Genomic DNA, 14,941 nt, shown 5'->3' with positions numbered 1-14,941 from the left:
ACCCAGGATTCGAACCAACGAAACACTGGGCAGCCTACAGCGGAGCGCGCAAACTTAACCACTAGGCCACGGGGCCAGCCCCATGATCTGACTTTTCTTAACTTGATCGTTCTTACTCCTGTGTTGAAAAAAACTTGTAAAGAGATTAGAGTAAAAGCAGGAAGCTAATTTTAAAATCCATTGAAATAATCCAGGAAACAATGATGGTGACTTGGTAAGTGGTAACCGAAAGATATAAGAAGTCTTCAAATTCTGGATATATTTACAAGATAGAGCCAACGGAATATGCTGCAGGATCAGATGTGAATGTGAGGGAGAGTTATCAAGGATGGCTTGCTAGAGTTTTTGGCTTGAGAAGCTAGAAGAATAGAGTTGCCATTAACCTAGATAGAAATCACTGCAGGAGGAGCAGGTTTGAGAGGGAAGAGCTGAAGTTCTATTTGCATATATTGTTTGATATGATTCTTAGGCATCCAAATGGAGATGTCAGAGAGGCAGGTAGATGTTTAATTCTGCAATTCAGGGCTGGAGTTATAAACGTGTGATTCATCATCGTACAGATGAAGGTAACTATAATAGAAAAGAGAATAAGTCTGGCGCCTGAGCCTTGGAATAGCCCATTGTTTAGAGGTTGGAGAGGTGAAAGAGCAAGCACAAGTAGAGGAGTAAAGGAAAAACCAGGAGAGTATTGTGTCCTAGAAGCTGAGTAAATAAAGGAGAGAGGGATGGATTTGGTCAAGTGTTTTTGGCATGCCACACAAGATGAGGGGTAAAAAGTGACCTTTGGGTTTGGCACTGTGAGGGTTATTTGCTGATTTTAATGAGAGCAGTTTTGGTGGAGTGTCAGTGGTCTGATTAGTGTTGTTTAGGAGGATGGAAAAAGAGAACTTGGAGACTACAAGTATAGAAGGCCTTTTCAAGGAGTTTTGCTAGAAAGGAAAGGAGAGAAATGAAGTGCTAGCTGAAGAAAGAAGCAGTGTTGAAGTTTTTGTTTTGGTATATATATGTGTGCGTATATATGTATATTTTTTTAATGGGAATATAGGATTTTGTATGTGATTGGAAGGATCCTGTAGAGAGGGGGAAAATTGATGCAGGGAAATTGGCTAGAGCTGTATCCTCAAGTATTTGTGAGGGGATGATATCTAATATACAGGTAGACGGGTAGGGCTTTCCCAGGAGCTTGGATAGTTCATCCATGATAATTGGAGAGAAGGCAGAATATGCAGGCACAGTGAAGGTAGGTGGATAGATGGGATGGTTAGAACTGGTGGAAGTTTCCTTCTGTTCTGATCCCTTCTGTTTTCTTAGTGAGATAGGAATCAGGATCATCAACTGAGAATAAAGATGAGAAAGGAGGTGGTAGAGATTTGAGGAGAGATAAGAAGGTTTGAAGTAGTCACGTAGAGAATAGAACAGTAAATGGACCAGGGACATATGATTGTTGGGTGTAAGATCAACTTGAGGCAAGCAGTCATTAATTGAAAGTGATCAGTCAGTGTGGTTGTATGTCTGCTGCACAGGTACAAGTACACTGTAGGTGGAGAGTGGGAATTAACCAGGGATGTGGTTTAAATCCACAAGTATGTGAGGACGGAGTGAGTGGAGGGCTAAGGGCTAAAGGTAGAGAGGATGACTATAATGAGATTATTATGAGAGGATGATTATAATGACTGACTGTAGGATTTAAATTGGGTAGGGAGGGAAGTGAGGATATAATGGGGCTGAGGGACAGTGTAAAGTGGTAAGATCAGTGAATTGAGGATCCTCTGAGAATGAAGGCTTGTTGGAATTGGAGTACTAATGGGAGCTGGGAAAATTGATTGAAATTAAGATGATGAAAGATTTGCAGGTATTGGTAATAATAAGGTCTAGGAATAAGTGGCTTAAGTGAGTGAAAGGACAAGGCTATTGTAAAAGAAGGAGATTAGGAAACTGAGAAACCAAGGTATGTATGTGGATTTTATAATAACCATGAATTGATGGGGATAGTGCTGAAGAGAATGACTGAACCGAGAGCAAAAGTCTTCCAAGCACTGAACCAGCCAAAGGGGATCCTGATGTTATCAATAGATATACAGTAATAAGCTTGAAATTCAAGCTTAAAGATTCATTTTACGTTAGCCATCAAGGCCTAAGGTAATGGGAAGTTGAAGGTGAGACAGAATATATGCTCATTTTCCTAATGACTGACTTATTTAGTCTCTCACAAGATGTTATAAGCAGAACTGGACTCCAGAGGGTCTACTTCTGTAAAGTCTTTGATGCCTTTATTTTTGGTTTTAGGTCTTTAAAATTTTATTGGTGTTATAGTTTAACAAGTCAACTAGTTCTACAAGGGTAAATAAGATAAATAGCAGTCCTCAGACATCCTGCCTCACAGTTCCCCTTTCCCAGGAGCAACTACTTTCAAATCTTTTAGCTGATTCTTTGATATGTATGTCTATATCTCTAAATAATATTTGTGCATTTCTATTTCTTTGGGAGTTTTTTTGTAGTTTTCAACATTATCTATTGACTTCTTACTTTGTGAGATGAGGATTTAGCTCTCTTTCCTGTGTCCCCACTACTCCCAAACCTCTTCACACTCCCCATTATGCTTTCTTCCCAATACAGGGTCATAATTTTGGTTAAATTGAGTTATTATTGTTATTACTATTATGTTGTCTATTCAGAATAGAGCTGTGTGGTAAACTTGCTGTTACTTTTTTAATTCTTGTGCTGTTTTCCCTGTTGAGGCTTTTATCTTTTTAGAGATTTGTCAAAATATATTCACATACCATAAATTCACTTAAAGTATACAGTTCAGTTGTCTTTAATATATTCAGAATTGGGCAGTCATCAACACAATCTAATTCTAGAATATTTTCAACATCCAAAATGAGAGTTCCAATTTCTCCGTATCCTTACCAATGCTTGTTAATGTTCATCTTTTTGATTACAGCCATCCTAGTAAGTATGAAGTGATATCCCATTGTAGTTTTATTTGTATTTCCCTGATGGCTAATGATGTTGAACATCTTTCTGTATGCTTATTGCCATTTGTATATTTTCTTGGGAAAAATGCCTCATATGCAGATTCTTTGCTCATATTTTAATTATGTTATTTGCCTTTTTATTATTGAGTTGTCAGTGTTCTTTATATATTGTGGATATAAGTCCCTTCTCATATAATGATTTGCAAGTATTTTTTCTTATTCTGTTGATTGTCTTTTCATTTTCTTTCTTTCTTTCTTTTTTTTTTTTTAAAGATTGGCACCTGAGCTAACAACTGTTGCCAATCTTTTTTTGTGTGTGCTTTTTCTCCCCAAATCCCCCCAGTACATAGTTGTATATTTTAGTTGTGGGTCCTTCTAGTTGTGGTATGTAGGATGCCACCTCAACATGGCCTAATGAGTGGTGCCATGTCTGCGCCCAGGATCCAAACCGGTGAAACCCCAGGCTGCCAAAGCAGAGCATGTGAACTTAACCACTCAGCCATGGGGATGGCCCCATCCTTTCTTGATGGTGTCTTTTAACACAAAAAATTTTCTAATTTTGATGAAGTCCAATTTCTTTGTTTTTTCTCTTGTCATTTGTGCTTTTGATATTGTATCCAAGAAACTGTTGCCTAACCCAAGGTCACAAAGATTTACTCCTATATTTTCTTCTAGGATTTTTTAAGTTTTAGGGCTACTTCCCATTTTGTGTACAATGTGAGGTAAGGATCCAAATTGATTCTTTTGCACATGGATAGCCAGCTTCCTCAGTATCATTTTTTAAAGAGACTATTCTTCATCCCACTGAATTGTTTTGGCACCCTTGCGAAAGATCGATTGACCATAAATGTAAAGGTTTATTTTTGGCCTCTCAGTTCTGTTCCATTGATATATATGTCTATCCTTTACCAGTATCACATTGTCTTGATTACTGTAACTTTGTAGTAGGTTTTGAAATTGGAAAGTCTGAGTCCTCAATTTTCTTCTTCTTTTTCAAGATTGTTTTGACTATTCTGAGTCTCTTGTGTTTCTATACAGATTTTAGGACCAGCTTGTCAGTTTCTGCAAAATGGCCAGCTGGGATTTTTTTTTTGAGGATGATTAGCCCTGAGCTAACATCTGCCGCCAATCCTCCTCTTTTTGCTGAGGAAGACTGGCCCTGGTGTCTATCTTCCTCTGCTTTATATGTAGGACACCTACCACAGCATGGCTTGCCAAGCGATGCCATGTCTGCACCCGGGATCTGAACCGGCGAACCCTGGGCCGCCGAAGCAGAATATGCGCACTTGACTGCTGAGCCACCGGGCCGGCCCCCCAGCTGGGATTTTGATAGGGATTGCAATGAATCTGTAGATCAGTTTTGGGAGTACTGCCATCTTAATAACGTTAAGCCTTCTGATCCATGAGTGTGGGATGTCTGTCTGCTGCCTTATTTGTTTGTGAGTGTGTGTGTGTGTGTGTGTGTGTGTGTGTGTGAGAGAGAGAGAGAGAGAGAGAGAGAGAGGAAGATTGGCCGTGAGCTAACATCTGTTGCCAATCTTCCTCTTTTCACTTGAGGAATATGGTCCCTGAGGTAACATCCATGCCAATCTTCCTCTACTTTGTATATGGGATGCTGCCATAGCATGGCTTGATGAGCGGTGTGTAGGTCCACACCCAGGATCCAAACCTGTGAACCCTGGGCTGCTAAAGCAGAGCACATAAACTTAACCACTATGCCACTGGACTGGCCCCCATGCTGCCTTGTTTTTATATGTACTTTTCTCTCCCTAATTTTGGAAAACACAAAAGAGAAAAATCATATGTGGGAAAAGCCGTCACTATTTCTACCACTCATACATAGTTTTAATTAACATTTGAGTCATTTTTTGAGATTTTTTCCCCCCATATCCATAGAGATTCTTATTAACAGAGTCATAGTTATGCTGTTTATACATTGGATTGCTTGGGGATTTTTTTCACTGAACATGGTGTTCCAAGCACTTTCTATGTTATTTGTTTAGCAAAACATTTTAAATAGTCCCCTGAGTAAATGTTCCATAGTTTACCTAGCTGTTTTCTTATAGATGGACATTTTGTTTCCAATATTTTGTGAAAATCTTTTTTTTCTTCCTGAATTTAGGGTCCTCCCCTCCCATTAAAATAGATTCCCAGAGGTAGAATTTCTATGTTAATGGCTGTAACCATTTTAAGATTTTTGATGAAAAGCATGTTGATTTTAGGTAGATATTTTTAGTGTATCATTAATTATTCTTAGTTTTGGAAACTAAGTCACAGATAAAGTTACACGTGTTGACCAAATTTGGACCATAATAATAACAACAGCACCATTTAGCCATTATTGAATACTAGCACAGTTGTTCTAAGGACCTACTTGGATTATCTCATTTAATTCCCCAAACAACCAAAACTGAAGCTCAAGGAAGTTAGAATTGCCTGAGATCACGCAGCCGTGGAGTTGTAGTAGCACCAGAGTTTAAACCCTGGCAATCTGATTCTAGAGCACATACTTGGAACTGCCCTGCAGTACTGCCTCCTATAGAACCAACAGAGCAAAGCAAAGTTCAAGTTAAGACCAGACCAGGAGTTATACCTAGATTTCTCCATTTTTTTTAGTTGAGGTTTTTCACTGAGTTTGCAGCATTATGAAATTTCAGTTGTACATTATTCTTTGTCAGTCATCTTATAGGTGCACCCTGTCACCCTTTGTGCCCACCCCCACCCTCCTTCCCCCAGTAACCACTAATCTCTTCTCTTTATCCAGGTGTTTGTTTATCTTCCACATATGAGTAGAATCATACAGAGTTTGTCTTTCTCTATCTGGCTTATTTTGCTTAACATAATTAATACCCTCAAAGTCCATCCATGTTGTTGTGAATGGGATGGTTTTGTCATTTTTTATGGCTGAGTAGTATTCCATTGTGTATATATAAACCATATCTTCTTTATCCAGTCATCAGTCAGTGGGCACTTAGGTTGCTTCCACATCTTGGCTATTGTGAATAATGCTGCAGTGAACATAAGAGGTGCGTGAGTCTCTTTGAATTGCTGATTTCAAGTTCTTTGGATAGATACCCAGTAGTGGGATGGCTGGGTCATATGGTATTTCTGTTTTTAATTTTTTGGGAAGTCTCCATACTGTTTTCCGTAGTGGCTGCACCAGTTTGCATTCCTACCAGCAGTGTATGAGGATTCCTTTTTCTCCACGACCTCTCCAACGTTTGGTATTTTTTTGTCTTGATTATTATAGCCATTCTAACGGGTGTAAGGTGATATCTTAGCATAGTTTTGATTTGCATTTCCCTGCTGATCATCACTATGATGAGCATCTTTTCGTGTGCCTATTGGCCATCTGTATATCTTTGGAAAATGTCTGTTCATATCCCCTGCCCATTTTTTGATTGGGTTGTTTGAGTTTTTGTTGTTGAGTTGATTTCTCCATTTTTGAGTGATGCTAGAGTTACTCTGAAGAACACTACAGAAGAACAACCTGATGTTAGTACCAAAGATTGACACACTGGCCATTTTACTCTATAAGCCAGCTTCCAGCAACAGATTGGCCGCTGCTAATCACATTGCAATTTTGAAAATTGTTCCTCTGCTTTCCCAAGCTTCTAATTGTGACCCTAACCCTTCATTGCTGCTCTGGACTGCAGTTTTCTCTTCTGGCCCTTTTAACACACCGACTGGAAGGCTTTAAATCCCAAGACACAGCCCCTTTTCCCTCTGCCCTACTTTTCCAGCCAACACCTGCTCTGTTGCTTACTGTTCTTTCACTGTTTCAGCCAGAGATCTCATAGCACTGTCGAGGCCAGTGATTCTCAACCCTGGCTATGCATCAGAACCACTGTGGAGCTTTTTAAAAGTTTGTGTGTCCCCAGAGATTGTTCAGTAGGTCTGGGGTGGGGGCCAAGTACCTGTATTTTTATAAAGCTCAAGGTAAGTCTGGTATGCAGCCAGGATTGAGAACCTCTGGTCTCTATGTCATGAGTGACAAAGATGATTATCCTTATCTCAAAGAGAAGGAAACCTTACCTGTTCTATCTGAAGTGCTTGCTGCATTCTCACAAGTCAGCAGAATACTTACAGAGTCTGTTTTTTGACGCCTAGAACCTCACCATCATCCCTCTCAGCAGTAACGAAATTTAACAATCATTGTTTAATAATTCTTTGGTAGGTACTAGCAAAGGTGCTTTAGGTAGGCCTAAAGATGAGTAAATCATCGCCTGCCTTCTAGATGCTCACAGTCTAGTCCAGGAGGCAGATACAAAAACTATAGTACCTTGTAAACATTTCTCCTAAGTATATAAACAAAAAGCTCTGAGAGCCTACTTTCTGTGGGAGTGGAGAGAGAGCTCTATGGGATGGGAGGAAAGAAGTTTGTGAAATCTTCACAGTGGAGTTAACATTGTTTTCAGAGCCTGGAAATGCTAGGAGAATTTTTGCCGGGCAAAGAAAGGGCAGACTTGGCAAGAAAACCACATGAACAAAGACAGAGCTGTGACAATGCTCAGCTTGTTCAGGAAGCAGTGAGTATTCTCCTGCAACAGGATCCTAAATATAGTATGTGATAAGACTGAAAAGGTGGGATGAGGCCAGTGGCAAACCCTTATATAGAAAGAAGCTACAAGTTGACTGATTATTAGTAAATTCTCTATAATTCCTCAAAGGAACTGACTTTCGGGCAGTGACCCAGTCCATGCTACTGTGTCATCAGGTCTCATGCAGTACTTAGGGTCAGTAGGGGTTGATGCACCTAAGTAGATGAAGTTCTAAACGGCATGTCATATTTAAATGTGTAGGCCAACATAGTGACATACTATTCAGCTGTTAAAAAGAATGCAGTGCATCTACGTGTACTTATATGAAGAGATGCAAAGAGAGAAAGATACATTGTTAAGAGAAAAGAGCAAATTGCAGAGCTTTCGTGTGTAATAATCTGTGGTGTTTTTTAACATATGGTGTACTATGTGTATGCTAATAGGCATGTAGAAAATTGTGGAATGCACAGGAACATAAGGGTGAAATGAAAAGATTGAAAAGATGACTTTTTACTTTCCATCTTCACCTCTGTAACTGAGTTTTTTTTACATGCACTTTTATTACTTTTATAATCTAATTATTGTTTTAAAAAGAAAAAAAGATTTATGTTTGACCCAGAGTTTTATTAACCTTCAAGTTAACAAAATCTTCTCTTTGACTCCACAGTCCACTTCTTCCTCCATTATAACATCATAAAGGGAGAGGAAATGTCCCAACTTTTCACCACATAACATTTCCCACTGAGCTTTAGTAAGCATTTCAAATGTCTGCCACTCAAGTCTCAGAAACTTCTATATGTGCTCTGTCCCTGGCCCAGCTTTTCCTTCTCCCCTAATCCTGCCTTAAATCTGCATGTTGTAAGACCAATACTATTTTAGGACTTTCTGCTCTAAACGTACACTTCAGCCCACGTTAATGGAACTAATGACTGTAGGGGCTGTGCAGTGACTGTTGACCTGCACTGAGGAGTGAAGCAGATGAAAGTTTCTTTCCTCCTGAAATAATAACTGTGATCAGGCTGTAGAACATGAGTGTGAAAACTATCACCAGATGCTCCATGGACAGGTCCATGTCACTAACTCTTCTTCCATAGCACATGACAAAATGGGGTTTTCCAGTAATGATCTTTATTGAAGGAGCGGTATCACTTTGCTGTTTCTAAAGATACGGTTGATGAGAAAAGTTTGGGGAAAGGTCAGTTTGACTTGAGTAGAGCAAAGCACAGGGTAAAACGTGCAGGGTAACTAAATGACTGAAATTAGTACTTGTAAATCTTTATTCTGGTTAAAAGAGAGATTGTATTTTTATGTCAGCCCATCGTAAATTCAGTTGTGGATAAGTGCGGTTCAATAATTAAACTGAATTAAATGTCAGTTATAATTCAAAGACTTTGTGACTGAGAAATAAATAGATGCCCTTTCCTTGTTAATTGAAGACAGGAACACTATATCAGAAATACAGACAGCTCAGAAGGAAAGTGAGAAAATACAGTGTTTGTGGTGGGGCCTGAGGGAGAAGAAGCATTAGAATTTGCCAGAACTACTTGCCATTGTCTGTAAACAAGGGACAGGACACATTGAGAAGAGTTCTATCCGCTGTTTGATTTGCTTTACAAAGAGCAAGAACTGTGTTTCTGAAACGTTCTTTGGCATTCTTTGACTTGTGGAAAATAGTAGCCATTTATAAGTTAAGGTGGAAAGCCACATGAGGCCTGATAACTTTAACAAGTAATTGATGGAATTAATTCTTGCGGAGATTAAGAACTATCTCCATTTAACAGATATGGAAACTGAGGCAGAGGAGATGAAGGGTTGTGCTCAAGTCACATAGTGATCATGTCAGATTTTAGAACCTGTGCACTCCTGTTTGAGAGCCACTGTGCAGGGCCTCTTTGCTCTAGCATTGCTCAAAAATATATATGGGAGTACTAATGTCAACTTAAGAAAACAGAATGTCCTTAACAACCTAAATATCTTACTGTTACCTTAGAATACTTTGTAGCTATTAAAAACGATACTATGAGTCAGTGTTAATATGGGAAATGTTCATGATGATGTTAATAAGTAGGTTACTAAATAGTATATACATTATAGTCTCCTTTTTGTATAGAAAAAATTTGAGGTGTATAATATATATCACATGCACAAGTATAGAAAAAAAACGCTTAAAGTGGTTCACCTGGATGGTTTTAAGTTTTTCTTTTAATTCTGTATCTTCTAGATTTTTACAAGTATATGTTTTACAATTGGGTGATGGAGGCTGGCAGTTAGGAAAGGGGAAGGAATATTCTAAAAGGGTGTGGTAAGAATCAAATAATTTATGTAATCTACTCACTTGGAAATCAACCCCTGAATGATTAAGTTAGCTGTAATTTTCAGTGATGACAATTCCGAAGTTTTCTATGGCTTCACTTCTGACTTTCATGACGCTCTTTTCTTTTTCAGTAACAGTGACAAGTAGCCAGAGTACTCCTGCCAAAGCCCCCAGAGTAAAGAGCAGTCCGTCCATTTCCTCCCCATCATCAGCAGCTTGTGCTCCAAGCTGTGCTGGAGATCTCCCTCTTCCTTCAAATACTCCCACGTTCTCCATTAAAACCCCTCCTGCCAAGGCCCGGTCTCCCATCAGCAGAAGAGGCTCCGTCTCCTCGGTCTCTCCCAAGCCGCCTTCATCTTTCAAGATGTCCATTAGAAATTGGATGACCCGAACACCTTCTTCATCACCACCCATCACTCCACCTGCTTCTGAGACCAAGCTTATGTCGCCAAGAAAAGCCCTCATTCCAGTGAGCCTGAAATCATCCCAAGCAGTGGCTTGCTCTGAGTCTAGAAATAGAGTAAAGAGGAGGCTAGACTCAAGTTGTCTGGAGAATGTGAAACAAAAGTGTGTGAAGAGTTGTAACTGTGTGACTGAGCTTGATGACCCAGTTGAAAAGCTTCATTTGGATCTGTGCTGCCTTGCTGGTAACCAAGAAGACCTTGGTAAGGACTCTCTCGGTCCAACCAAACCCAGCAAGATTGAAGGAGCTAGTATGAGTATCTCAGAGCCTCCTTCTCCTGCCAGTCCTTATGCTTCAGAAGGCTGTGGAACGTTACCTCTTCCTTTGGGATCTTGTGGTGAAGGATCTGAAGTGGTAGGCAAAGAGAATAGCTCCCCAGAGAATAAAAACTGGTTATTGGCCATGGCAGCCAAACGGAAGGCTGAGAATTCATCTCCACGAAGTCCATCATCCCAGACCCCCAATTCTAGAAGACAGAGCGGAAAGACTTCTCCAGGCCCGGTAAGTCAGCAATGGTGGGAAGATGCATTTCTTAACTTGAAGGGGCCCAGTGAGAAGATATAGCCCCTAACTTCAAGGGGGCAGGCACAGATCTCTTCCCAGAAGTCAGAATGCTTCTTTTTTAAAACAGGAAATCTGTTTATTCCTAGGGTTGCCAGATTTAGCACATAAAAATACAGGACACATATTGCATGGGACATTTTTATACTAAAAAGTTATTTGTTGTTTGTTTGAAATTCAAATGTAGCTAGGCATGTGCTATATTTTATCTGGCAACTCTATTTACTCTCATTAAAATCTCTTCTGTCGAGGTTTGTACCTCTCAGCCCTGTTGCCTGATTCATCAAAGCCTTCTTCATCTTCCAAGATATCAATTCAAAAATATCTTGCCTCTCCTTTGACATTGTTCCCTCCCTGTCTTATATAGATTTCCCCCACATCCTAGCCCCTGGCAACCTCTTTTTATAAACTCTCTGCCCTTTTTATAGATAAAGCTGCCGCTCGTGGGCAAGTTGCCAAGATCCATATATAGATTTCCAGTTTGTAATTACAGTTCATGATTATTTAAAATAAAATGAAACGGATTTACAAAGCAGTTTAAGTGCAGAATCCTTCTAGATTATGATTTTTCCCCAATCTTTTGTAGTTATCTTGCTCATACTAATATTTTTGGCTACTCACCTGTATCTACACTTTTTTAAACATTCAGCTTGCTTTTACTTATCTTTTTAGGACTCCTATTTCATTGGTTGACTAATATTTAAGTTAGATAATTTCAAAAACAGATATTGCTGGCACAAATAGGTTTGTGAACTGTGAATCAAAAGCAAGTGACTCATAATCATGGAGGCTGAAGTAGCTGTGAGCATTGGGTGAGCTGTGGGTACCAGTTAAAGAGAATAGAGAGCTTCTGTTAATCAGTTTACAAGTTAAGAGGGGAGATGCATTAAGGAACTTTCCACTGTGGTTCATAGTAGCTCTCGCTCTGTGTTAAGGAGAAGATGGTAGAATGATTGAAATCCAATCCAAGAATCATGAGCAGCAACGTCTGCCCTTTTAAAGGACAGAAGCTAAATAACCTTAGGCCAGTTCTAGTTTAAAAGGTATTCGTATCCCCCACCTACTATCATAAAGCCTATCCCATAATTTTAGGAAAAATAAACTAGAGGGGCCAGCCCCGTGGCCTAGTGGTTAAGTTTGGCGCACTCTGCTTTGGCAGCCCGGGTTTGGTTTCTGGGTGCAGATCTACACCACTCGTCAGGAGCCATGCTGTGGCAGTGACCCACATACAAAATAGAGGAAGACTGGCACAGATGTTAACTCAGGGCAAATCTTCCTCTGCAAAAAGAAATAAATAAACTAGAAACATTTCAAAGATTACTTCAAACACAAACTCCAGCCAAGACCTTGCTACAGAACATGAAAAGAAGCTATTAGGAGTCTTTTCTTTTCTTCTCTCAAAATTATCACTGTGTCTACTCTTTGTTTATAACTGAAATTCCTATTTTTTCAGGGGAGCTAGTCTCAGCTATGCGTTAGCAAAAATGCAATTTCAGTGAAAAGTTGTTTTCACTAATGTGTGAATCTTAAAAGCTTTATAAAATAATGTGCTAGTCTAAGACATTTCTGTAATTATAATTTTAATCTTTGAAGCTAAAATTTCTTTAAAAGAATTTTTTTCTTTATGTACATGATGATAATGTAGACTTCTTCAGAAGAGGGTAGCAGCTGCCATTTAAATACCTATCATTTGTAAATTTAGGATGGTGATTTCAAAGAGGATGGTAATTGTAACCTCTTTGGTTCCTATTAGGAGGTTCAACTGGTAAATATTTTCTGCTCACATGAAAAATCTATGCCTTCCTTCCTTGCATACTGTCTATTAAGTTTTTATTATATTCAGTACAAATCAGCCAAAAGAGACATTGCTTTCAAAATATTTGGGACTAATGGCTGACTGACTAAATAATCAAATTTCTAGACATCTTAACCTGGAATACTCTTTAGTGATAACTTGCTGAGGTAATAGCTGAACTTTATCTTAGAAAATCTCTGAAACCTAAATTTTCTTCTTCTAGGTCACCATTACGCCCAGCTCCATGAGGAAAATCTGTACATACTTCCATAGAAAATCTCAAGATGACTACTGTAGTCCTGAACAGTCAACGGAATTATAGATACTAATCTGAGTGAGTTAACTGAACTTTGGCCCATTTAAAACAAGATAAAAAATGCAGCAGAGTGACTTGGTAACTCTGATCTTTAAGAAACCTACCATTTTTTTCATTTTTAGAGAAAATTCTTTCTACTCTGAGATTTACTTAGTCTGGTACTACTACCATAGTGTATGCACAGTTTCCTTGGGATGAATGCTGTGTTTAAATTTCATAAAGTAAGTTTGCCACTCTGTAACATTTTGAATGAGTAGTCTTCACTTTTTAACTTATGCATCTTTGCTACAATAATGACATCCCAGCTCATAGAGGCAGAAAACAAGATTCGGCTCTTGTTACTCTGAGACTCTGTGCACAGTGGAAAGTATCTGCCTAGCCACCGCAGGAGGCCTGTCTGTGAAGGCCAACTGCTGACGAAGTCTTCTGCTGAAGACCCCTGGATCTATGCTGCCTCAAATATAATTTCATTTAAAATATATAATCTTTTCACTACACTTTTGTGAGTTTTTCTTAAGTATGTGTAAAAATGTGATGTTCAGATAAGTACATTTATGTTGATTCAGTGTTAAAATACAATCTCTTAAGCTAAAATCATCTTTATTTTAAAAGCAGTGATTAATGTCGACTCTTTGGAGAAACTAGGAGAACAACACTAGAAACCATTGTCTTTTTTCCACCAAATATACCTCCCATATGAGATTTAAGGTCCCCATATTTTTACCAAGCAATCTTACCATGTTACCAATCCAACATCACATTCTATAAGAAGTTATAGTTTTTGCCATTTATTAGAGGAAGAAGATTATAAAATCAATAGTCATACACTGAAGCTGGGGTTTGAATTCAGTTCTCAGTTTTCTGGGGGCTGCAACTTTTTAAAAAAAATAAGTCATATTTTAAGAAAAAGTAATGATTTTACTGGTATTTTTATAAAAGAAGATAGCCTCAAACTGAAAATCTAGAACCTAAGAAATAAATCTTGGCTTTAACTTGATTTTTTGGATTCTCTTCATATACATGAAAAGCTATGACCTTCTGGTATAGCCCTGAGCCAAAAAGTCATGGAATTTTCTATTATTTAATATAGAGAGTGTATAGACTGACTCTAAGTTAATAATATGTAAAATGTCTTGAACATCTCTTCCCTTAATCAACAGTTATGTATCAATCATCTTGAAATGAACCATTGTTTTATGTTTTTCCCCTTTGTAATCTATAGAAACAAGTTCCATTTGCTTTCTATGTACCGTGTCCTTGAAAGAGAGTCCCCTTCCAATCATGAAACTTGATTCATTTTATCCATATCCCTGAGGACTATGTAGACTTTATTCGTATTTTCATCATGATTTTAAAATCTATTCTTAATGATAACTCTTTAATTCCTTTGATTCTTATAATGTAAGTTTGTAACAACCAGAACTGTGTAGGTCAATTAAACATGGATTCTCTATGGTTTAATCCAAGGAGAAAAATAAAGGGAAGCTGTAGAGTTGCTGTTTTTGAAACAAAGCACACCATAGCATTAACTGAATATTTAGGAACTCTTCTTATTTTTCGTGTTTGATTTTTGTGTATTAGACTGTGGGGAGGTATTATTTATGACCAATACCTGCCAATAATGCTATCTATTGTTCTTGCTTTGAAAGCCAGTGGGAAAAAGAATTCATGAAAAAGAAAAGGATAACTAAAGTAGATGGTTTTGTTCTTTGTATCCCTGCACATCTCCTGACAGCTTTCCTGAAGGAAATTGGGGTAAATGTGGCTGTCAGAAACTGTGCTGAGAGTCTACTGGGTGTAATAGGTCCCACTTGGAAAATAGAACTTCAGATGGGTGCCAAAGGTCAAATGTAATGAGATAATAATTATCCCTGCTGTGTCGGTGTCAGACTTTGAGCTGATCCTGACTAATAAAGCCTTTTACTTTATCTGATGTCCTTTTCTGAGCTTTTTGCATTAGCCTAGAAGCAGTC

The 14,941-nt window shown here is 38.5% G+C and overlaps 1 protein-coding gene across 4 annotated transcripts in view; it reads left to right on the top strand.

Moving 5' to 3' along the window:
* The window catches only part of DTL (denticleless E3 ubiquitin protein ligase homolog), an 84,741-nt gene that overhangs the window by 45,191 nt on the left and 24,609 nt on the right, over positions 1-14,941 (top strand). For 3 of the 4 annotated variants that reach the window (XR_011532089.1, XR_011532090.1, XM_070591155.1), the window contains exons 14-15: positions 9,965-10,797; positions 12,876-12,986. Coding sequence is in view for 2 of the 4 variants with exons in the window: in XM_070591155.1 (XP_070447256.1) it covers positions 9,965-10,797; positions 12,876-12,974 (932 nt within the window). In the remaining 2 variants the exon portion in view is untranslated. Of the gene's footprint in view, positions 1-9,964; positions 10,798-12,875; positions 14,897-14,941 lie in introns of those variants that run through there. The other variant, XM_070591154.1, reaches the window with a different exon arrangement.

The sequence above is a fragment of the Equus przewalskii genome, chromosome 23 (assembly GCF_037783145.1).
Source record: "Equus przewalskii isolate Varuska chromosome 23, EquPr2, whole genome shotgun sequence".
NCBI classification, from domain to species: domain Eukaryota; kingdom Metazoa; phylum Chordata; class Mammalia; order Perissodactyla; family Equidae; genus Equus; species Equus przewalskii.
The sequence above is the reverse complement of the archived record's forward strand: the minus strand, read 5'-3'. Positions and strand labels throughout refer to the sequence as shown.